The sequence below is a fragment of the Palaemon carinicauda genome, chromosome 37, assembly GCF_036898095.1.
Source record: "Palaemon carinicauda isolate YSFRI2023 chromosome 37, ASM3689809v2, whole genome shotgun sequence".
NCBI classification, from domain to species: domain Eukaryota; kingdom Metazoa; phylum Arthropoda; class Malacostraca; order Decapoda; family Palaemonidae; genus Palaemon; species Palaemon carinicauda.
This window is the reverse complement of record NC_090761.1, coordinates 43079106-43102445: the sequence shown is the minus strand read 5'-3', so window position 1 is coordinate 43102445 and position 23340 is coordinate 43079106. Positions and strand designations below refer to the sequence as shown.

Here is a 23340-nt window from a genome sequence, read left to right as displayed (position 1 = left end):
GAAAAGCTGAGAGATGAACAAGCAGGATTTAGAAAAGGTAGAAGCTGTACTGACCAAAATTTCAATGCGTCGAATATAGAAGTACACTTTTGATTGCATTTTTGGACGATGAAAAAGCCTTTGATAGTGTGCACCGACCAATTTTGTGGAGAGTCCTGCGTTATTATGGAATTCTTCTTAAATATGTAAATTTGATTAATTCTGTTCATGAGCATAGGAAGTGCAAAGTTAATGCTAGTGGAGTCTTATCAAATGAATTTCCAGTGAACAGAGTTGTACTGCAAGGGAATGTGTTGTCACCTATGTTATTTATCCTCCTCATGGTTTTTGTAATGTGTAGAACAGTCGGAGATGGTAGAGAACGATTTGACTGGATTGGTAATAGGAAATTAGCTGACCTAGAGTATGCTGATGGTGCTGTCCTTATTAGCAGAACACCACAGGATTTGCAATGCTTGCTTACCAGATTGCGTGAAATATTACAGGAGTTTGTCGTCAAGATAAATAGAGAAAATACAGAGATGATGAGAACGGAATATGCGATGGAAGATGAAATATTATTGAAAGGAGAAAGGATTAATGAGGTAAAATCATTTAAGTATTTAGAAACTATGATCTCCAATAGAGGGTTATTATAATTGGAGTTTAGAGAAAGATTTAAAACAGACAATGGCTTGGTTAAGTAATATTTGGAAATCAAATCACCTGAAATTACATATAGAAATCAGACTATATAATCAGTTTAGTGAGAGCTGTGTTACTGTATGTATATGAGTCGTGGCATGACAACGAAGCAATCTCCAAAAGATTTAGTAAATTTGAGAACAAAGCACTCAGAATATTGGGAGTTAAATGGCAGGACAGGATTAGAAATGAAACTGTGTGAGATTACTCGAGTGCCATATGTGGATGAGATCATGGTGAGGGGTAGATGGAGATAGTTTGGGCATGCTCTTCGTACTCCCCAAGAGAGATCAGTTTACCAAACTTTTAACTGGACTAAACAAGGCGCTAAAAGAGTTGGAAGACCCAGACCTAGCTGTCTGAGGACTATGAAGCGTGAAGTAGATGATGAATGATGAAGTATTGATTTAAAAGCTCAATATAGAAATGACTTGCGAAATCAAACTGACACCCTTTGCGTCAATAGCCATAGGGGAGATGATGATGATGATGATATATATATATATATATATATATATATATATATATATATATATATATATATATATATATATATATATATATACTTTCCTCTTGGTAAGGGTAGAAGAGAATCTTTAGCTATGGTAAGCAGTTCTTCTAGGAGAAGGACACTCCAAAATCAAACCATTGTTCTCTAGTCTTGGGTAGTGCCATAGCCTCTGTACCATGGTCTTCCACTGTTTTGGGTTAGAGTTCTCTTGCTTGAGGATACACTCAGGCACACTATTCTATCTAATTTCTCTTCCTCTTGTTTTGTTAAAGTTTTTATAGTTTATATTGGAAATATTTATTTTAATGTTACTGTTCTTAAAATATTTCATTTTATCTTGTTTCCTTTCCTCACTGGGCTATTTTCCCTGATGGGGCCCCTGGGCTTATAGCATCCTGCTTTTCCAACTAGGGTTGTAGCTTAGCAAATAATATTATTTATATATATATATATATATATATATATATATATATATATATATATATATATATATCTGATTAGGAATACCATGACGTGGTGAAAGGGTTTGTGTATTGCCCTGGTCAGCAAAGCTGTACTAGTCAGTAACACTCATACTAGATTGGTTTGCTGTGAGCGTTCAGACGGAAATCTCCCACCATCACCAATCCGCACTGGCCAGCGTGGTGATGAAAACAGGTAAAACCTCAGAAATGAATAAAGACGACTGAGGCCTGTGTGTATATATATATATATATATATATATATATATATATATATATATATATATATATATATATGTGTGTGTGTGTGTGTGTGTCGCATATCTTTCCCTGTGTATGTGTAACCTATGCAGTACATCCGTTCGTGGCAGACGTCGAAAACCACATAAAAATCTAATCGGTACTTAGAGGATGTGCGTCTCCTTTTATGTCAAATGTCATCAGCTGTGTTTGTGAGTTTCCAACCTTGGCAGGGTGAAGTTGTGTCGTGGAAGAGAGGGTGCACAAAAGGATAATATTTCTCATTTGTATTGGTGAGGAGGGATGTTTAAAATCAGTCTTCGGGCGTGCCTCAACAAAGGCCTTATTCCAGTCGTTTTATTGACTGGAGTATATTTAGCGCTTGGCATAAAGTCGTCTTCTGTTAATGTAAGTAGGCATTCAAAAAAACTTGTTTTTTTATTGTAAATAAACTGTAGGGAAGGGAGTACTTGAGGCTGCAACATAAGCCTCTGTGCTGGAATGGCAAGTGATGAGGCAGTAGGTAAATCATGCAAGCGAACCCTGTTTCAACCTTAACTGACTCGTGACTTGCTGCTGGGTCAAGATTTTCCAGGATTAAGAATTCCATGATGATTACATCTCTTATGGCACATTAAGGGACCCATTTTTTAAAATTTATTTGAACTTACAAATTTGTAATCCTTCCATAATTAAGTACTGATGTCATCATGTGTACTGAAAAAAAAATATATCTAATTTTAAGAAATTTGTAAACTTCCTAAACAGGGTGTATTTTTCTTTTTTTTTAAGACAATGGTTGATATTACAGCTGGAGCAAATTATATTGAGTTGTACCAAGAAATTTTGAACAGCAGTTTATTCTAGAGGAATCTTTGTAAGAGGACTTTGAAAAGTGATATAGCCTCTTTTTATTATCATTATTACTTGCTAAACTACAACCCTAGATGTAAAAGCAGGATGCTCTAAGCCTAGGGGCTCCAATAAGTAAAATAGCCGAGTGAGGAAAGGAAACAAGAAAAAATAAAATATTTTAAGAAAAGTAACATTGAAATAAAGTTTTTAAGCTAACTTTTAAGATGATTGGAAATGAGTGCGATACTTTTTTGACACATGGCATGAAGAATGCCTATTTGACACCAAACCTTTTATGGTGTCTGTTTGGCGACGGAAAATTTGGTAACAAACCCTTTATTTTGTGCTTTTGTATTGTGGCGTTTTTAAAAAGGATTTTGAAACTTGAACGGCAAACCAGTTTACCTTTGTTGCTTCCTTCAGGCCTCATCAAATTACTAGTTTGGTATCCATGTTTGAATGTTGACTCTTGTCTTTGTCCTTGTCTGGAAGATTATTGGATATGTAAATGCTGCAGTATCGAATTGCATTGCTTGGAGGATATCAAAGGTTACTCAACGGGTAAAATCCACCAGGTTGATCATCAAAACAGATAAGGGAATGGAAGAAGTGTTTTATTTTTCATGAGATTTTGACTATGATTAGATAACTGATGTTTGAAAAACTCAAGAAAATGTTCTTAAACAAGCGAAGAACTCTTAATGAAAAAAAAAAAAACACAGTTTTCATTTTAAGATGATCACTTAAAATTTTATTTTCATTTTCACAAAACTGAAAAGATGAAAATATCTTGCCCTCAGAGGTCTCATTCCCAGTGGGGTTATTGCCTTGGCAAAAATCGAAGATTTTGCAAAGGGTGTGTTTGCACTCCTGTCTGTTCCTTACTTTGTTTATTTGTTTGTTTGTGAGCAACTTTACACAAAAACTACTGTACCGATTCTGACCAAACTTGGTAGTCATGTTAGGTATGACCCAAGGATGAGTCTAACATTTCAGATAAAGTAAAGTATAAGTACACAAGCAGTGCTCTGAAAATAATAGCATTGTTAAGTATATGGCAAATATTTTGTATATTTCATTTTTTTAAACAACATTGCACAAAAACTACTGATCCAGTTTCAACGAAACTATGTACACGACTGCTTGGCAGGGTGAAGACATGCTCCCTACCAACTGACCCTCTAGTTCCCGTTGTTTTTCTTGTAAGTGTAAACAGGATTGCGCCGACAGCTGGTTAAGCAGGTTGAAATGAGTAAAAAATTGAATAAATAACCAGCCAACCAAATAAAATACACCATTTAAACAGCATTTTGATCTGAGATTGTGAATCTGAAATGTCAATACTGCAGGACCTTGAAGTAGCATTTGATACAGCAGTAGAGGAACTTTGGATACAAGATAATGGATAAGGGTTTCAGATGATCCATTAAGTCTTAAGATATTGGGAAATTCGTCTGATTTTCAGAAATTTCTAAGTGCAAACTGAAAACTGGAAATGTGCTTGAAACTGATCTAGGAAATACCGTATATATATATATATATATATATATATATATATATATATATATATATATATATATATATATATATATATACATATACACATACACATATATATAGATATACATATATATACACATATATACACACATATATATAGATATACATATATATATGCATATATATATATATATATATATATGCACACACACACATATATATATATATACATATATATATATGCACACACATATGTATATATATATATATATATTTATATATATACACAGTATGCATACATATATATACATATACATACATATGTATATATACATATATATATATATATATATATATATACATATATATATATATATATATATATATATATATATTACCGAATTATCATTGTAAATATAAGACGATAAGTTTAATTACATATGTTTTGATTTCTATGCCAATAAAGGCAGTAGAAGTATTTTTTTTTTTTGGGTGTTTCCTGAAAAAAATACTTTACCTGTTAAGTTTATGTCTTGAAGTTCGTGAAGGTGATCCATATTCTTTATGTGTGTTTATATTTATATTTCTAGGTAGTAGGTTGGCCAGGGCCCCAGCCACCCGTTGAGATACTACCGCTAGCGAGTTATGGGGTCCTTAGACTGGCCAGACAGTATCACATTTGGTCCTCTTCACTGGTTACGGTTCACTTTCCCTTTGTCCACGCACACCGAATAGTCTGGCCTATTCTTTACAGATTCTCCTCTGTCCTCATACACCTGATAGCATTGAGATTACCAAACACTTCTTCTTTGCCCAAGGGGTTAACTACTGCACTCTAATTGTTCAGTGGCTACTTTCCTCTTGGTAAGGGTAGAAGAGAGACTCTAGCTATGAAGAGCAGTTCTTCTAGGAGAAGGACACTCCAAAATCAAACCATTGTTCTCTAGTCTTGGGTAGTGTCATAGCCTCTGTACCATGGTCTTCCACTGTCTTGGGTTAGAGTTCTCTTGCTTGAGGGTACACTCAGGCACACTATTCTATCTAATTTTCCTTACACTTGTTTTGTTTTTAGTTTATTTTCATTTTTTCCTTGTTTCCTTTCCTCACTGGGCTATTTTTCCTGTTGGAGCCCCTGTGCTTATAGCGTCCTGCTTTTCCAACTAGGGTTGTAGCTTAGCAAGTAATAATGATAATAATAATCTGTCGACATCCGTCCCGTCATATATGTACATTGACCATTGTGTTCCTTCAAACAGCAGCGAATAGTCATATTATCACTTGAAAACCAATAAATAAACTTTTTTTTTTTTAAACTCTAATATAGCTGGTGAAGTCATGGAAATTTTCCTAACATTATTATTATTATTATTATTATTATTATTATTGTTATTATTATTATTATTATTATTATTATTATTATTTCAGGTTTCTGGTAATCAGGCTTCAGAAAATATAGATGTGCATTCTGGTTCCATTCTATTTGGAGTTGGAAATCTCACTTCTGAAGGTAACCAGCTGAGAGTCAAGCGTTTAGCCAATGAGAGGAACAATGTAAGCTTAACGGTTCCATTTGTTTGTAGGGGCTTCGTTACACCCACAACCTCGCCATCAGTTAAGGAGGAGACATACATTTACAATGGTAAGCTGTTTAGATATTTTCAAGTTGTTGTAAACATTGTTTACGACAAGGCAGGAAATAATTTTCATTATATTTCCTTTAAAGGTATATCTATGCAAAATTAAAGTGTGTGGAAGGATTCCCAGGAGACCTCCCCTTATCTGATATCTAGATCCTGACCTGGGGGATTGGAGTGCCAACACTCTGGTGCCAGTAGACCAGAAAACTGTTCTGTTACAGTTCGTCAACTGTCACATGTTAATACATACATAGATATACCAAGGCACTTCCCCCAATTTTGGGTGGTAGCCGACATCAAACAAATGAAAAAAAGGGGACCTTTCTTTTCTACGTTCCTCCCAGCCTGACAAGGGTCTTCACCGAGTTCGGCTGGTATGCTAAGGTGCCACAGCCCACCCTCCCCCTACTACCTCCGCGGTCATCCAATGCGACCGGAGGAAGCAGCAGAGCCTACCGGAACTGCGTCACAATCGCTCGCCATTCATTCCTTTTTCTAGCACACTGTCTTGTCTCTCTCACATCTATCCTCCTATCACCCAGAGGTTCCTTCACTCCATCCATCCACCCAAACCTTGGCCTTCCTCTTGTACTTCTCCCATCAACTCTTGTATTCATCACCTTCTTTAGCAGACAGTCATTTTCCATTCTCTCAACATGGCCAAACCACCTCAACACATTCATATCCACTCTAACTGCTAACTCCTTTCTTACACCCGTTCTCACCCTCACTACTTCGTTCCTAACCCTATCTACTCGAGATACACCAGCCATACTCCTCAGACACTTCATCTCAAACACATTAAATTTCTGTCTCTCCGTAACTTTCATTCCCCACAATTCTGATCCATACATCACAGTTGGTACAGTCACTTTCTCATACAGAACTCTCTTAATATTCATGCCCAACCCTCTATTCTTTACCACTCCCATCACTGCCCCCAACACTTTGCATCCTTCATTCACTTCCTGACATACACCTGCTTCCACTCCACCATTTGCTGCAACAACAGACCCCAAGTACTTAAACTGATCCACCTCCTCACGTAACTCTCCATTCAACATGACATTCAACCTCGCTCCACTTTCCCTTCTCGTACATCTCATAACCTTACTCTTACCCACATTAACTCTCAACTTCCTTCTCTCACATGCCCTTCCAAATTCATGTTAATGGGATTGTTTTATATTGGCGTTGTCAGTAGCAATGTCACCTCAGTGTTCAGGCTCTACATCTAGCACGAGATTGTATACCTCAATTAAAAGTGCTGAACAATAATTAAAGTAAAGAGAATCTTTCAAGAGCGAGAGGGGTAGCATTGCTGTATGGGGTAAGATGATCTAAGGCTCACCTGCTTGCCTCACTTCAGGACGGGATAAGAACAATTGTTCACTTCGATACACTGTTAAAACCTTGCATTTAAGATAACGATAAATGCCCGGCAACATTTATTCCAGGATTTTTACCGTTTTAAAAACTAATATATTGACGTAAAGAAGTGATAATACGGTCACCTAACCGTAAAATATAAGAATAAGTAAGGTAAAATTACGGTCTCCTATATTTTATTGGAATGAGGCTAAGAAGAGTTTATTTTTACGGAGAATTTCAGATTAAAACTACTGTTTTTTTTTAACAGTATAGCACAGATGAAATTGTAAGAGACAGTATGTTTACAGCAAAACCATTTGATATTTGAAAATCCTTTTAACTAAAAAATCTGGACAAAACAGTTTGAGGCGTGAATATTTTTTATTTCTTTTGGGGCATAAATCCGAGTGAGTAAGATTTAACCAGAGAAGTTCATATGATTAAATTTAAAGGGTTATTTCAAATGATGCAATTTAGACTTAATTCATTAATAGAATAGATAAGAATTCATTAATAGAATAGATAAGAATTTTAGTTAAAATCAATTATCTCTTTAACCTATCCTATGCGTTTATTCACAAAATTTACACAATAATAAAAAAGTAACCGGTTCATATTGTGAATGAGGGCAATTGAAAATAATTTGAGTACGGGATTTTTCCATAAACAAATGGTTAGCCAAAACAGAATGAGTAATAATTGTGACAGGAATAATAGTTAAAATGTGCAGGAAACGTGGTTATTATTATTATTATTATTATTATTATTATTATTATTATTATTACAAGCTAAGCTACAACCCTAGTTGGAAAAGCAAGATGCTATAAGGCTAAGAGCTCCTACTGGGGAAAATAGCCCAATGAGAAAAGGAAAAATTTAAATAAATAAACTACTAGAGAAGTAATGAACAATAAAGAAAATTTTTAAGAACTATAACAGCATTGAATTAGATCTCTCATACATAACCTATTAAAACTTGAAAAGAAAAAACAAGAGGAAGAGAAATAGGATAGAATAGTGTACCCGACTGTACCCTTAAGCAAGTGAACTTTAACCCGAGACATTGGAAGACCATGGTACAGAAGCTATGGTACTACCCTAGTCTAGAGAACAATGGTTTGATTTTGGAGTGTCCTTCTCCTAGAAGAACTGCTTACCACAACTAAAGTCTCTCTTCGACCCTTACCAAGAGGAAAGTAGCCACTGAACAATTAATTACAGTGCAGTAGTTAACCCCCTTGAGCTATGAAGAACAGTTTGGTAATCTCAGTGTGGCTAGGTGTATGGGGACGAAGGAAAAATGAGAGAGGGGTCCAATGTAGTGCTGTCTGGCCAGTCAAAGGGCCCAATAATTCTCTGACGGTAGTATCTCAACGGGTGGCTGGTGGCGTGGCCAACCTACCGCCAATAGAAAGGTCAGTTGAAACAGTAAAATTAATAATGACGAGAATAACGTTCTAGCAACAAATTAAACCATTAAGATTACGGAAGCTTCTGTACGAAGGCCTTAATGTCCATAGCCTGATAAAACATACATATACCTAAATAAAAACATCTAGACATTCATTTAATTAGCAGAAATGTAGTCACTTAGACATCTTGGTTGACGACTCACGTGTACAGAGATATCCCAATGTCTGAGATAATGCCTGAGCCTTTTGAAGTTAAGTTGCAGTATTCTTAAGCAGCTCTCTTGGTAACCCTTTTTATTGTACTCCTTGGCAAGGACGATCTTTAGTTTGAAGAATCCAGGTTGATTAATCTTGCAAATCCAGGGAAATATACTTGCGAATAGGACCTAACTGTTTGGTATATACAATAATTGTATGAAAATGAAAAATAAGAAGAGACTGTGTGTGCCAGACCTCTGAATTGACCAGAGAGGTGTCAATAAAATAGGTACAAGTTCTAATGTACATTTTACATTGAAGATTAGTAAGTGATTCTTCCTAGAATATGATACCTAAGGAAGGAGGAACCATAAAATATTTCATACAGACATCAAAAGCAGTGCCTTGAAAATCTTGGTTGCATGACATCAGGAGCGTATAGGGATGAATGAACTATGAAAGGTAGATTGGAAGGAGAGGATTAGGTAAAATTAATGACGGAAAGGAAAAATAGAAAAAGAAAAGAAGTCAAGATAAAGCGGGAAGATGAATCTTCACTATTTCATTTTTATTTTGAAATTTAAAACAGGCTCTCAGAAAATTTTTATTTTATTTTCGTAAGATAAAAAACTAATTTATCAACAGGAGGCGAACTTATACTCTATTGCCAAATTTGTAACATTATGAAAAAATTATACTCCTTCAAGGTGGTGGTGGCATTAGTGTGTCTCTGGAATAGAAAAGCTTGGTGGTGTTAGAATCTCCTGAGTAGAAGGGGTTTTAGTATTTCCACGATTGGGAAATGTTCTGGTGTTAGCTTTTATGGAACAGAAGTGGGGGAGGTTGGTGTTTAACTACTTCCAGAAAAGGTTGGTGTTAGTATCTAGTGAGACGGGCCGAGAGAAGGTTGTGACTCAAAGACAGGATGAAAGTAACAGAGTGAGTTTATTAAAGAACACTCTCCTTTATATACAAAAGCTCAAGGCAACAGGAAATTTCATGTTCAAAATCAACACTGTTACCATTGAGGAGAAACAGACATGTTTTTTCAGGTTCTTTTTAGTGCGAGGGGAGAGCGAAGATACAAGCACAAAATGAACTATGTACGATCGTGTGACACACTGTTGATACACTAGAATAGAAAGGGGGTCGGGTTATTAGTATTTCCAGAAAAGAAGGTGTTACGGTTTGTATTTCTTGAATGGAAAAGGGTGGCGCTGTTAGTATTTCTAGCATAGAAAAGTGTATTGGTGTTAGTATTTCTAGAATAGATGAGGGTGGCGGTTTTAGTGCTTCTGGGTGAAAACGTGGGTGGTGTTGATATTTCAGTACTAGACAATGGTGGTGGTGTTACTATTTTTTTTAGAGTAGAATGATTGGTGTAATTAGTATTTCCGTAATAGAAGGCTGTGGTGGTGTTAGTGTTTCCAGAATAGAATATTGTGGTGGTATTCGTGTTTTCGAAATAGAGGAGAGTAAGTGTGGTGGTTATTCAGTAATAGATGATGGTGGTGTTAGTGCTTCATAACAAAAAAAGGGTAGCGGTGTTATTATTTCAGGAATAGGAAAAACTGGTTCTGTTGGCGCATAAATATTAATTAATCCTTTTTTATTTTCTCCTTTGACCCAGGAAAATGCAAAACCCGTTTTCACGTCTTGCAGCCATGGATCGAATCCTACGCAAACAAGTCATCAGAAGAATTTAAAAATTTAACTTCAGCATTGGAATGTACTATTATGGAAGTGCTAAACAATGTCAAAGCCGACAAGAACGTCACTGTCCAAACAGTAACGTAGGTCTTAGTAGTTTTTTATTTCGTTTTCCTAGCTTTTCCTAGTTTTCTCAATCGTGTGGTCAGCAGTCGCTTTTGTGTCTCAAACACTATAATCTTTACTGTTTTAACTTTTAGTTACACGATTATAAGATCTGTAAAATTGCTTGTGTTTTACCTGTTTTTTAATAGTCCTCTTCTTTTGCCATTTGTTAGATTCAATTCCTTATTGATTTATGATATACAAGGATTTTTTAAAAATTTATTATTATTTTATTTAACTCATTGTGTGTTCATAATTTAGTGAAGATTTGAACATACGGCCTCAATATTGTCTTTTATCTTGCATTTTGATTTTCATTGTTCCCTCAGTTGTTGGCCACCAATGGTCCCCCCCCCTCTCTCTCTCTCTCTCTCTCTCTCTCTCTCTCTCTCTCTCTCTCTCTCTCTCTCTCTCTCTCTCTCTCTCTCTCTCTCTCTCTGTTGTTTCCGTTTTTGCTGAGACAGTGAAGGTTCTTTTGATATCCAAATCTTTACGTTTTTTATACTTTTTTATTATTCTGAAGAGGAAGGGAGATGGTCCCCTTGAAAAATATTATTTTTAATTTATCGTGAGGTTTAGTTCTTTTAGTTTATATATACATATACATACATACATATACTGTATATATATATGTGAATGTATATAATGCATATGTATACACGAATATATATATATATATATATATATATATATATATATATATATATGTGTGTGTATATATTATATATATATATATATATATATATATATATATATATATATATATATATATGTATTATACAAACACATATATATGTATTATATACACACATTATATATATACATATATATATATATATATATATATATATATATATATATATATATATATATACAGTATATATATATGTATGTATATATGTATGTATGTATGTATGCATCACACCATAACGTTTTGAACTGCCTACCAAAAAAAAAAAACACTAGTGAGTAACTTACAAATTAATCACCTGTAAGTATTTTCTTTCAGAGAGTCAGAGAGTGGCCATTTGAACGTAACTGTGGCAATAGTCTACTCTGCACCCAAAGATCTCTCTGAAGACTTCTATCAATCCATCAACTACCATTTCTACTGTGGCTCTTTGGGTTCCTTCGCTGTTAACTCTCAGCACTTAAGTTTTTGGCCTCTGAAAGGTAAGAGTTGGTTTGTTTATGCTGTAAGTAGTGTACGAGACCCGTCATAAATTAGGTCTAATTCAATCCTTCCCATCCCCTCCCCCTTTCCTAGTTGGAAAAGTAGGATGCTGTAAGCCCAAGGGCTCCAACAAGGAAAAATAGCCCGTTGAGGAAAGGAAATATGGAAGTAAATAATCTATTTGAGAATTTATGTGAAATTAGATTAAAATGTTTCAAGTAACAACATTAAAACAGATCTTTCATATATAAATTATAAAAAGAGACTTATGTCAGCATGTTCAACATGAAAACATTTGCTGCAAGTTTGAACTTTTGAATTTTTACCAATTCAACTACCCAAATAGGAAGATCATTCCACAACTTGGTCACAGGTGGAATAAAACTTCTAGAATACTGTGTATTATTGAGCCTCATAATGAAAAAGGCAAGACTATTAAAATTAACTGCATACCTGATATTACAAACAGGATGGTACAGTACCCCTGGTTTAATAGCTATATTGCAATAAATTACATCTAATTATTGATGACTGATGTTTTGCCTCATTCTTATTCAATTACTTATTACAGAAAAGTGCAAAGAAGATCAAAATTCGTGTAGAGATGGGAAATGCATTCTCGGATATCGTATCTGTGACGAAAATTGTGATTGTCTGGACGGCTCGAACGAGTCTGATTCGTGTAAGTAGCCTACTTTCTTTTTTTATATATTATTATTATTATTATTATTATTATTATTATTATTATTATTATTATTTGCTAAGCTACAACCTTAGTTGGAAAAGCAGGATGCTATAACCCCAAGGGGCTCCAACAGGGAAAGTAGACCAACGAGGAAAGGAAGCAAGGAAAGTGAAATATTTTAAGAACAGTAACACTATTAAAATAAATATTTCCCATATAAACTCTAAAAACTTGAACAAAACAAGAGGAAGAAAAATAAGCTAGAATAATGTGCCCAAGTGTATCCTCAAGCAAGAGAACTCTTAACCCAAGACAGTTGAAGACCATGGTATAGAGGCTTTGGCACTACCCCAGACTAGAGAACAATGGTTTGATTTTGGAGTGTCCTTTCCCTAGAAGGGCTACATACCATAGGTAAAGAGTCTCTTCTACCCTTACCAAGAGGAAAGTGGCCACTGAATGACTACAGTGCTGTAGTTAATCCCTTAGGTGAAGATAAATTGGAAAAGAAAGGACTGATGCTCTTGTTTCAGGTTCTAATGGTATGAAAGTTACAAAAATTGAAGATCAACTACCGAAGTACCGTTTCCTAAATTTCTCGAACCAACCTTGAGACGCCTTGAATTCCTCCGTCGTAGGATCGGCTGAACTCTCTCCCGCGTCACCCCGAGAGCGCGCCGCCTTCAAGTCACTGTAGATAGCGCTGGCCTTCTCACAAAGGATCGTTTCCGTGATCGTATCGCCAACAATCTCCTTGTCTTTGATCCATATTAACAAAAGTCGTTCCATCTCTTCAAGGGTAGGGCTACGACGTTTGGAAATAATCGTGATCCCCTTCGAAGGTTTCACTGATTTAATGGCTGCCTTCTGTTTTATGATCGTCGAGATTGAAGACATATTCCGGCCATATTGTTTAGCCAGATCGCTAACACGTACACCTTGCTCATGCTTTTCTTTTATTTCTTGCTTTAATTCTAATGAAAGCATAGACTTCCTCCTTTTCTCACCACTACTACTACTTCCTGAACCGAAACTAAGCTTTTTAGGACCCATGATAATGGAACACAGAAAACAACACATGAAAAAGGAAGATAAAAAACACTGTTAAAACTGAGCGAATAGAGGACAACCACACGAGGCGCACGAGATGAGAGGACTGATCAAGGTGACGCTCGATTGGCGTCCCTCCGATGTGTTGCCGTCTAGCGGTGTTAACAACAAATGAACTGGACGCTTTTGAGAAAATTCCACGCATACGCGTAATGTTTACTTCGTATGTTGGAACAACACTTCGGGTGTCGAGACAGAAATTTGGTCGAATTTTACTTCGGATGTTGGAAAATTCGTATGTTAGGACATTCGTATGTAGAGGTTCCACTGTACTGGGAGGGGATAAACCGGGTAACCTTGATAACGGCTCCCCTTCAAATTCGCCACTCTTCCCCCTCAAAGCGTAAACTCTATTCGGGGTGAAGATTGCCATGTGTCGTATCAAGAAATTCTTCCCCTGATATTATGCGATATCCTTAAAAGTTATATTAAGGATACTCGTGCCAGGAGTTAGAATTCTCAAAACCTGTGGTTAATTCTCTGGGAGTATCACTGTTGCCAAATATCCCTTAGAAAGCTGCCTAAAGGAACCTTCCATCAGGAAGACATAGCTGAGCCCCCCCAAAAATATATATGCATACATATATATATATATATATATATATATATATATATATATATATATATATGTGTGTGTGTGTATATATATGTATATATATATGCATGTGTGTGTGTTTAAATACACACATATACAGTTTATCATCCTCATTAGCCATTACTAGTCCTTTGCAGAACAAAGGCCTGAGACATGTCCTTCCATTTACATTTGTTTATGGTGTTTTTTGCCAGTACACCCCCGCAAACTCTCTTAGTTCCTTAACCAAACATCTTCTCTTCCTTCTCCTGCTTCTTTTAAAATCTCTACGGACCCATTCTGTTATTCTTAATGTCCATCTATTATCTGTCCTTCTCATTATATGTCTTGTCCATGTCCATTTCTTTTCCTTAACATGCTGTTAGAATATCCTCTACTTTAGTTTGTTTCATATCCATGTTGCTCTTGTTCTATCTCTTAGTGTTATACCCATCATTATTCTTTCCATGGTTCTCTAAGTCTAAGTTGTAACTGGCTTATGTTTTAAGGCTTTAGTAAGACTCCAATTTTCTGATGCATAAATTACAAATGGTAGGATTATCGGATTAAATAGTTTTCTTTTTTAGAGAAATTGGCCTTTTACTTTTCATAATATCATAATCTCTAAAGTATATTTGTTCTGTAACTGGAATACAAACCATGCTATTTAATAGGGTATTACTTTTGGCGTAGCTGAAATGACGAGCCATTAATTTTTAACGAGGGTTAACTACCCACACCGCTAGTTAGGGGGGTTAGGGAAAGGTAGCATCGCTCTGCCCCTCGCACACCTGTGATTGAGCTCACTTTGTTTTCGGTTCGCAAGCTGAACGGACATTGCCTCTCTTCATCCTCGCCGAATATTGGCAGCCATTAATGACTTTTGCTATTTCTTTTTCCCATAGTGTGTGTTTGCGAAGTTGACTTCTGCGACCATGCGCACCTGCCCTGGACTCTCCGGCCGCCCTTGTGGGACGTTTATGTCGGCGTTGGAGACCAATCCTCACACCCTTTGTCCTGTATACAGAGGTCAATGGTGTAATAGTGAAAATAAGTGTAATGAGTGTAGGGAGTGGTCTTCCTCCCAATGGGAGAGGTTTGGGCGACGGCGGAAGAAGAAGTCCAAGCGGGATATTTCTCCTTCGAAGGTTCCTTCGAAGGGAGAAAAACCCAAGGCCTCTTCTTCTGTCTCCCAACTCTCCTCCGAAGGTCCTACTCATTCGGCCTCTTACGAGAGACCGTCGAGTAGTAGCGTAGAGCAAGTTAATGTCGGCCATCCCCTGTTCTCGAGCGAGGATGTTGCTTCTCCTAGCGGGTGAGGCCTTGTCACTAACCCCTCTTTTGCAGATTTGGTCTTCCTTGGGGCTTATGGGTCCGCCCTCCAAGGAAGCTTTGCCATAGTTTATACGCATGGGTGCTTCTGTCCAGCAATCATCGTCGCCGTCAGAGGTAGATCCTCTGACCCTCGTCGATGTTATAGTGTCAGAGATGCGATGTCATCTAACTCCTCTCCCCCTCCAGACTCTCCAGCGGTTGCTGCTGACTTAGTTTCCCCCGTTCCTGAACATCCTTCGAGGGGGAAACTAAGTCCATCTGTCTCTCCTGAAAGTGTTTCTCCCCCTCGGGGGAATTCACTTATAGAGACTCCTCTTCGGAGGACTGCTGCAGCGTATGGTCAGCTTGCTGATGCAACGGCCCCCAGAGGGCGCATTCGTCGGAAGGCTCGCCTTCTTCTTCGCCTTAGAGGTCTCCCTTCACCATCGGTGAAAAGGCATTGGTTCATCGTCGTCGCAGCCATCCCCTGCAGAGGAGCCTACGCTCCAGTCATCCGACCTTCATTCATTGATCGTCACTGCTCCTGCAACTAGTCCTGTGATTTTGGTCCTGGACCTTTCTGTGGATCGTTCGTGATCCCCTTCGGTGGATGCTCGCCCTTACAAAGGGCACATCCCAGTTCCCGATCATCCACCCTTCAGACCTGCCGACCTGCCATCACCATTCCTGTCTCCAGTAAAGCCTAGTGTAGCTCTACCAAAGTGCACAGCTACGCGCCATCGCCCTGCAGCTCGCCAACCTACAGGACATCAGCGCTCACCAGCAGCTCGTCAGCACTTTAGCGCGCCCCTTCATCTGCTCGCTCTCATAGTAGGCAGCAAGATCATACGCTTGCGCGCCAACAATCTCCTGCACGTAAGCGCTCTCCTACCCACCCTGTGTCCATGCGCCCACGTTCACCTGCGCACCCTGCACTCACACGCCCAGGGTCGCCCACGCGCCAGCGCACTACAGCTCGCTTGCGCTCTCCTGCGCGCCCACGATCTCCTACGCGTCAGCGCTCTCTAGTGCATCAGGAATCTTTTCCGCACTATGCACCTACGAGCCCAGCGCTTATGTGCCAACGATCTCTTATGCGTCAACACCCACCTGCGCACCAGCGCTCTCCTGTGCCCCAACACTCACCTGCGCGCCAGCGCTCTCCTACGCGTCAGCACTCTCCTGCACGCCAGCCTGCGAACCAATCATTTTCCGCACGCCAGCACTATCCTGCGCGCCAGCCCGCGTGCCAATTCTCTACTGTACATCAGCGCGCTCCTGCATGCCAGTACTCACTTATGCGTCAACAAATACCTGCGCACCATTATTCTCCTGCTCACAAACACTGTGCAGGTGTGACAGCAGGTGCAATGCAGCGCTCACCTGCTCGCCAGCTCTCACCAGCACGCCGGCACTCTCCTGGACATTCGCGCTCACCCACGCGCCAAGTCTCTCCCACGCGCCCGCGCGCCAACTTTCGCCTGCTCACGCACCAATTCTCTCCCGCACTCCCTCGCCGCCAATATTCTCCTGCGCGCGTACACCAATATTCTCCCGCGCGCGCATGCTCCCCGACAGGCACGGTCGCAGGATCTACACCCGGCAAGGTCACCATCGCCTCATTCCCCTCCCTACAAACGCATTCCAGCGCGCCCTGCAGGAGAAGGGTTCAGGATCCATAAACTGCCTTCTAAGGCGGACCCACCTATTACAATGACTCCTCGTAGGGAGCTTTCGGTTCCTTTCCCTTCAGGGGATCTGTCTGACAGTGCATCAGTCAACAACCTTGGTTCAGTGGTTTAGTCAGAGCTGTAACATGGGCATTAAAGCCCGTCCTGTCTGACCGCTCATCAGAGCAACCTATAGCTCTGGACTTGAGACAAGGAACTATGGCTTCCTCTACCCCTTTGAAAAGGAAAAGATGAGTTTCCGATGCGGTCACTTCCCCGAGGGTGAAGCTGACTCCATTATTATTTTTATTACTATTATTACATGCTAGGCTACAACCCTAGTTGGAAAAGCAGAATGCTATAAGCCCAGGGGCCCCAACATGGAAAATAGCCCAGTGAGGAAAGGAAACAATGGAAGATGAACTATTTTAAGAAGTGTAACAACATTAAAATAAATATTTCCTATATAAACTATAAAAACTTTAACAAAACAAGAGGAAGAGAAATCAGATAGAATAGAGTGCCTGAGTGTACCCTCAAGCAAGAGAACTCTAACCCAAGACAGTGGAAGACCATGGTACAGAGGCTATGGCACTACCGAAGACTAGAGAACAATGATTTGATTTTGGAGTGTCCTCCTAGAAGAGCTGCTTACCATAGCTAAAGAGTTTTTCTACCCTTACCAAGAGGAAAGTAGCCACTGAACAAATACAGTGCAGTAGTTAACCCCTTGAGTGGAGAAGAACTGTTTAATGCAGACCATCAAGGCTAGTCCCTCCAGTATCTCCCCAGGGATACTCTCCCTCCCTATCTGATGAAGACACCTTCACCAAGGGAATCGCGCGAGGAGAGACACTCTTCCATCCCACCGTTGGAGGAAAAATCCCTTGACGCAGAGAGTTTCCCCCAATCTGAGACCAGGAGGGACATGACACTCAGGCCTTTGATGTTGGAGTCTTACCTCCTACCTCGGAAGGAGTCCAAAGATTCCAAGACTCTGCCAAAGTCCTCCACCAGGGCTAAAATGGAGACAGCCAGCCACTCAAGGAATGTCCGCGACTCACCCCAAGAAGAGCTCTTGGGGACAGAAGGAGACTTCGCTGCGAGTCCAACATCAGGAGGAGGAGACCAACAAGAATCAGAACATGCATTCTGGCAGGTTCTAACTCTAAAGAGGGTTCTCAATGGGTTTTCTGACCCAGAGATACCCTCTCGGGAGGGCAAAGGCACGGTCTTAGACCGCGTCTCCAGCAGTCAGAAACCCTCAAAGACCAGTGCAGCCCTACCCTGGTTTCAAGGGTTGAGTACCATGGACAAGATCGCCCTACAGCTCTCCGAGTTTGCCTCCTCCAACCGTGCCAACTCTATGAACAAGCTCTTCCCACCTCCTCGCGTACAACAAGGGAGGTACTTTGAGATCCTGGAGTATCCCAGAAGAACTAACCAGGGGAGTCCCTCTTGAGATACTCTCCAGCCGGCAGGTCTCGTTCTTTCCAGCCAAAGTCCTTAACCAGGAAAAGATCACTAAGTATGCGATGCAAGCTACTTCGTGGCTGGATATCTGGTTAGGGACCTTAGGTATCCTGATATGATCCGAGGATTTTCCCAAGGAGCTTACCAGGAAGGCAATGGATACCTTTTTACTCTAAGGCACTCGCATGATCGAGTTTCTTACCCACCAAGTTTCGAACTTATGGGCAAACAGTATCTTGAAACGTCGAGATGCAGTGTCTGAGAGGTTCCACCAACAGGTCCCAAGCGTCGAGGTAAATAGGCTCAGACATTCCTCCCTAGAGGGGTCCCATATGTTTGAGCCTAAGGATATGGAACTTGTTGCTGAGAGGTGGAAGAAGTCTCATCGAGACTCCCTCCTCCATAGGGCTTTAACAACCAAGCCCTATAAACCTCCAGCACCTCAGCAGTCCCGTCCAACCAAGACCATAACAACGAAACCAGCAGCGAAGACAAGGGTGTCTAATAAGCCCTTTCCCCGTCAAGGACAGAAAAGGGAAAAATTCCTCCAGGGGAGGAAAGAATCCTTGAGGGAGCGGCCGAGGCCACAAACGCTAGGATAGGCACCCCCTGTGTTTCCACCAGTGGGGGGATGCCTAAAAAGTTGCTCAGACAGGTGGAAGCAACTCTGGGCCGATTCCTGGACAATCTCCATGATTCGTCTAGGATATCGCATCCCGTTCATAACATCTCTTCCTCCCCTGACCAGGAATCCAGTGTCAATAGACTCCCTTGCCATGGTATCGGCAATGCCCTACGGGCAGAAGTCCAGACCCTATTGAATAAGGGCGCTCTCCAAGAGGCCCTCGACGGGTCCCCAGGCTTCTTCAGTTGACTCTTTCTTGTAAGAAAGGCGTCTGGAGGCTGGAGACCAGTCATCGACCTCTCAGCCCTGAACAAGTTTGTCAAATAAACTCTGTTCAGCATGGAGATGATAGAGACGGTCAGAATAGCAGTAAGACCTCAGGACTTCATGTGTACACTGGACCTAAAGGACTCGTACTTCCAGATCCCAGTCCATCCGTCTTCAAGGAAGTACTTAAGATTCAGCCTAGACAACAGAAAGTACCAGTTCAAGGTGCTGTGCTTCTGTCTTTTCACAGAATCCCAAGTTTACACCAGAGTGTTTGCCCTATTGCCATCTTGAGCACACAGGATTGGCATCCGTCTCCTCCGTTATCTGGACAACTGGCTTATCCTAGCAGACTCGGTGTCAACCCTTCTTCAATACCGAGACAAACTTCTGAGACTTTGCCAGGATCTGGGGATCATGGTAAATCTCGAGAAGTCTTCTCTGCTTCCTACACAGAGACTGGTATACTTAGACATGATCATAGCCACCAATCTCCACAAAGCCTTCCCATCAGACGACAGAATAACAAGGCTGAGAAAGGTCGCATGACCCTTTCTCAGACGAGAGGAACTTCCAGCCCAAACGTGGTTACGTCTCCTCGGTCACCTTTCATCACTGGCCCGTCTAGTTCCCAATGGTCGCCTCAGGATGAGATCCCTTCAGTGGCAACTCAAGTCAGGGTGGAATCAGATTCAAGATTCCCCGGACATCCTGATCCCCATGGGATCAGCGGAACTGACAGACCTCCATTGGTGGGTGACAGGAGAACCTACGAAAGGGGGTGGACCTTCTCGTCCTCCCCCCGGATTTGATTCTGTTCTCAGATGCTTCAAAGAATAGGGGGAGGCCACGTGCTGCACCACACGACCTCAGGCCTCTGGTCAGAGTCAGAAGAGTACCTCCACAGGAATCTCCTAGAGATGAAGGCCATCTTTCTGGCCCTTCAACTGTTCCAACAGTTCCTGGCGGGCCACTCAGTGGTGGTCATGAGCAATAACACCACTGTAGTGGCTTACATCAACAAGCAAGGAGGTACTTTTTTGCAGCAGATATCCCATCTAGCAGTAGAGATACTGAGATGGACCGAAATTCACTCGATACCACTATCAGCACCCTTCATTCTGGGCAAAAGGAATGTGCTCGCCAACACCCTGAGCAGAGCATCTCAGATAGTGAGTACCGAGTGGTCTTTGGATCATTTAGTAGCCAACAAAGTCCTGATTTTGTGGGGTTCGACTGCGGACCTCTTCGCAACGGCCCTTAACTTCTGGCTCCCTCTGTATTGTTCCCCAGTCCTAGACCCCAAGGCTCTCTGGCAATATGCTTTCTAACAACGGTGGAACAACATCGACGTTTACACCTTTCCCCCATTCTGTCTGATGAGGAGGGAACTCAACAAGACCAGAACATTGGTCAATCTTTCAATGACCTTCATAGTTCCGCTATGGCATCACGCACAATGGTTTCCGGACCTTCTGCAACTCCTAAAGGAGCCCCCAAGAGAACTCCCTCCAAGACACAATATGCTCAAACAACCACATGCCAACATATTCCACTAAGCCGTAGTTTTGCTATGACTTCACGCCTGGAGACTATCCAGCATCTCCTCTCTCAGAGAGAAATTTCACAACAAGTTGTGACTAGGATGTCTGGATACCTGCGTAAGTCATTAGCAGCAGTCTACCAGGCAAAGTGGAAAGTCTTCTGTGTTTGGGATTGTGGAAGGGGTATCTCTCCGCTCGATGCCACTATTCCAGCAATAGCGGAGTTCCTCGTGTATTTTCTTGAAGAAATGCGCCTGTTAGTCTCGGCAGTAAAAGGCTATCGTTCAGCTGTAAGCCTCACCTTCAGACTGAAAGGAATGGACATTTCTTCGTCGCTAGAACTTTCCTTACTCATACGGAGTTATGAACTTACCTGCCCCAGTCAGAAGTGAGACCTCCCCCATGGAACGTGGTTCGAGTTCTCAGGTCTCTCAAGAGACCTCCCTATGAACCATTACGCCAGGCAACAGATCGCCATCTAACTTGGAAGACGTTGTTCCTGCTAGCTTTGGCTGTGGCCAAGCGAGTCGGTGAACTTCATGGTCTCTCGTACGACATCGCCCATTCAAGGAGATGGGGAGAGGTAATGTTCAGCTTCGTCCTCGAGTTTATTGCGAAGACTCAGAACCCGGGAGCAGCGGATCCCCGATTTGACTCCTTCCGGATTTCTAGGCTCCGTACTGCAACAGATGACCCAGACCATCTCTTACTATGCCCAGTGAGGAGTTTGAGGCTGTATCTTAAGGAAACAGCCGCAGCCCGTCCCCGTGTGCCTGCACTGTTCGTCAGCACAGGAAGGACCAAGAGAAGGGTCACCAAGAACACCATCTCAGCATGGATTCGCAAGGTCATAGACCATGCATTGAATCCAGACCCTCCGCCTTCACGTTACCCCAGAGCTCTTGATGTCAAGAGCGTAGCTACGTCCTTAGCATTCAAGAGAAACTTCTCAGTGATGCGGGTTCTTCAAGCTGGGGTGTGGAATCGTCATACCACATCCACATCCCACTACATGCAAGACGTGACCCACAGGAGACTCGATATGTTCTCTATCAGTCCTCTGGTGGCTGCACAACAGCTGGTTTAAAACTTCAAGCTCATTTTTGGACAGGTAGCAGAAGGTTGAGGGCATTGTTACCCGGTTTTAGTCTGTGTGAATGAAAAGGGTTGACTGGCCCTTATTCTTTTCTTCATCATCCCCTCTCTTGGGGAAAGCAGCATCCTGGGTTCTCTGTACAGCTGACCTCAAACCACTGCAGGTAAACCATGCTCCCTTGTGTACCTAGTATTAAGACTAATACTGTTGCGTCCCCATACCCTGACGAGGTGGTATTTGGATAGTCCTAGTTACACAGTTTTTCCTTCTAAAGAACTCAGAATTTACTTTACCAGGACAGTCACACTTCTACATACCTCAACACCCAGCTTGCGTAGGCCGTGGACCTTGCGTAGCAAGGTTTTAGCGAGGTGCAGGGACTCCTTATTTTTGAGTACAGATATACTCAGATAAGGAGCCCCCTGGTAAAGCCAAAGCCAGATTGGCTGGGATGTCCACCCTTCCTAATGGGTGAGTCACCCCTATTAAATAGCGTAGTTTGTATTTCAGTTACGGAACAAATGACAAATTCGTAGATAATTTATATTTTTCCTAACTATACAAACCTTAGCTATTTAAGCAAACTTACCTGCCATCCCTATCCCCTTTGAAGTCCTGCCTCCAAGCAAAGTGAGCTCAATCACAGGTGTGTGAGGGGGGGGGGGGGCGGTCCCCTATCCCCGTTAACTAGCGGTGTGGGTAGTTAACCCTCGTTGAAAATTAATGGCTTGTCATTTCAGCTATGCCGAAAGTAATACCCCTATTAAATAGCTAATGTTTGTATAGTTAGGAAAAATACAAATTATCTATGACTTTGTCATGATATATATATATATAATGTCATGATATATATATATATATATATATATATATATATATATATATATATATATATATATATATATATATATATATATATACACACTGTATATATATCATACATACATATACCAAGGCACTTCCCCCAATTTTGGGAGGTAGCCGACATCAACAAATGAAACAAAATAAAAAGGGGACCTCTACTCTCTACGTTCCTCCCAGCCTGACAAGGGATTCAACCGAGTTCAGTTGGTACTGCTAGGGTGCCACAGCCCACCCTCCCCCGTTATCCACCACAGATGAAG

The 23340-nt window shown here is 40.8% G+C and overlaps 1 protein-coding gene across 5 annotated transcripts in view; it reads left to right on the top strand.

Annotated features, from left to right (window-relative positions):
* Window positions 1–23340, top strand: part of LOC137629602 (latrophilin-like protein 1) — a 511095-nt gene that overhangs the window by 196004 nt on the left and 291751 nt on the right. For 2 of the 5 annotated variants that reach the window (XM_068361083.1, XM_068361082.1), the window contains exons 2-5: window positions 5677–5890; window positions 10500–10662; window positions 11694–11857; window positions 12430–12540. In XM_068361083.1, coding sequence (XP_068217184.1) covers window positions 10607–10662; window positions 11694–11857; window positions 12430–12540 — 331 coding nt within the window. In that variant the 5' untranslated portion in view covers window positions 5677–5890; window positions 10500–10606. Of the gene's footprint in view, window positions 1–2118; window positions 2305–5676; window positions 5891–9770; window positions 9809–10499; window positions 10663–11693; window positions 11858–12429; window positions 12541–23340 lie in introns of those variants that run through there. The other 3 variants (XM_068361081.1, XM_068361084.1, XM_068361085.1) reach the window with 3 other exon arrangements.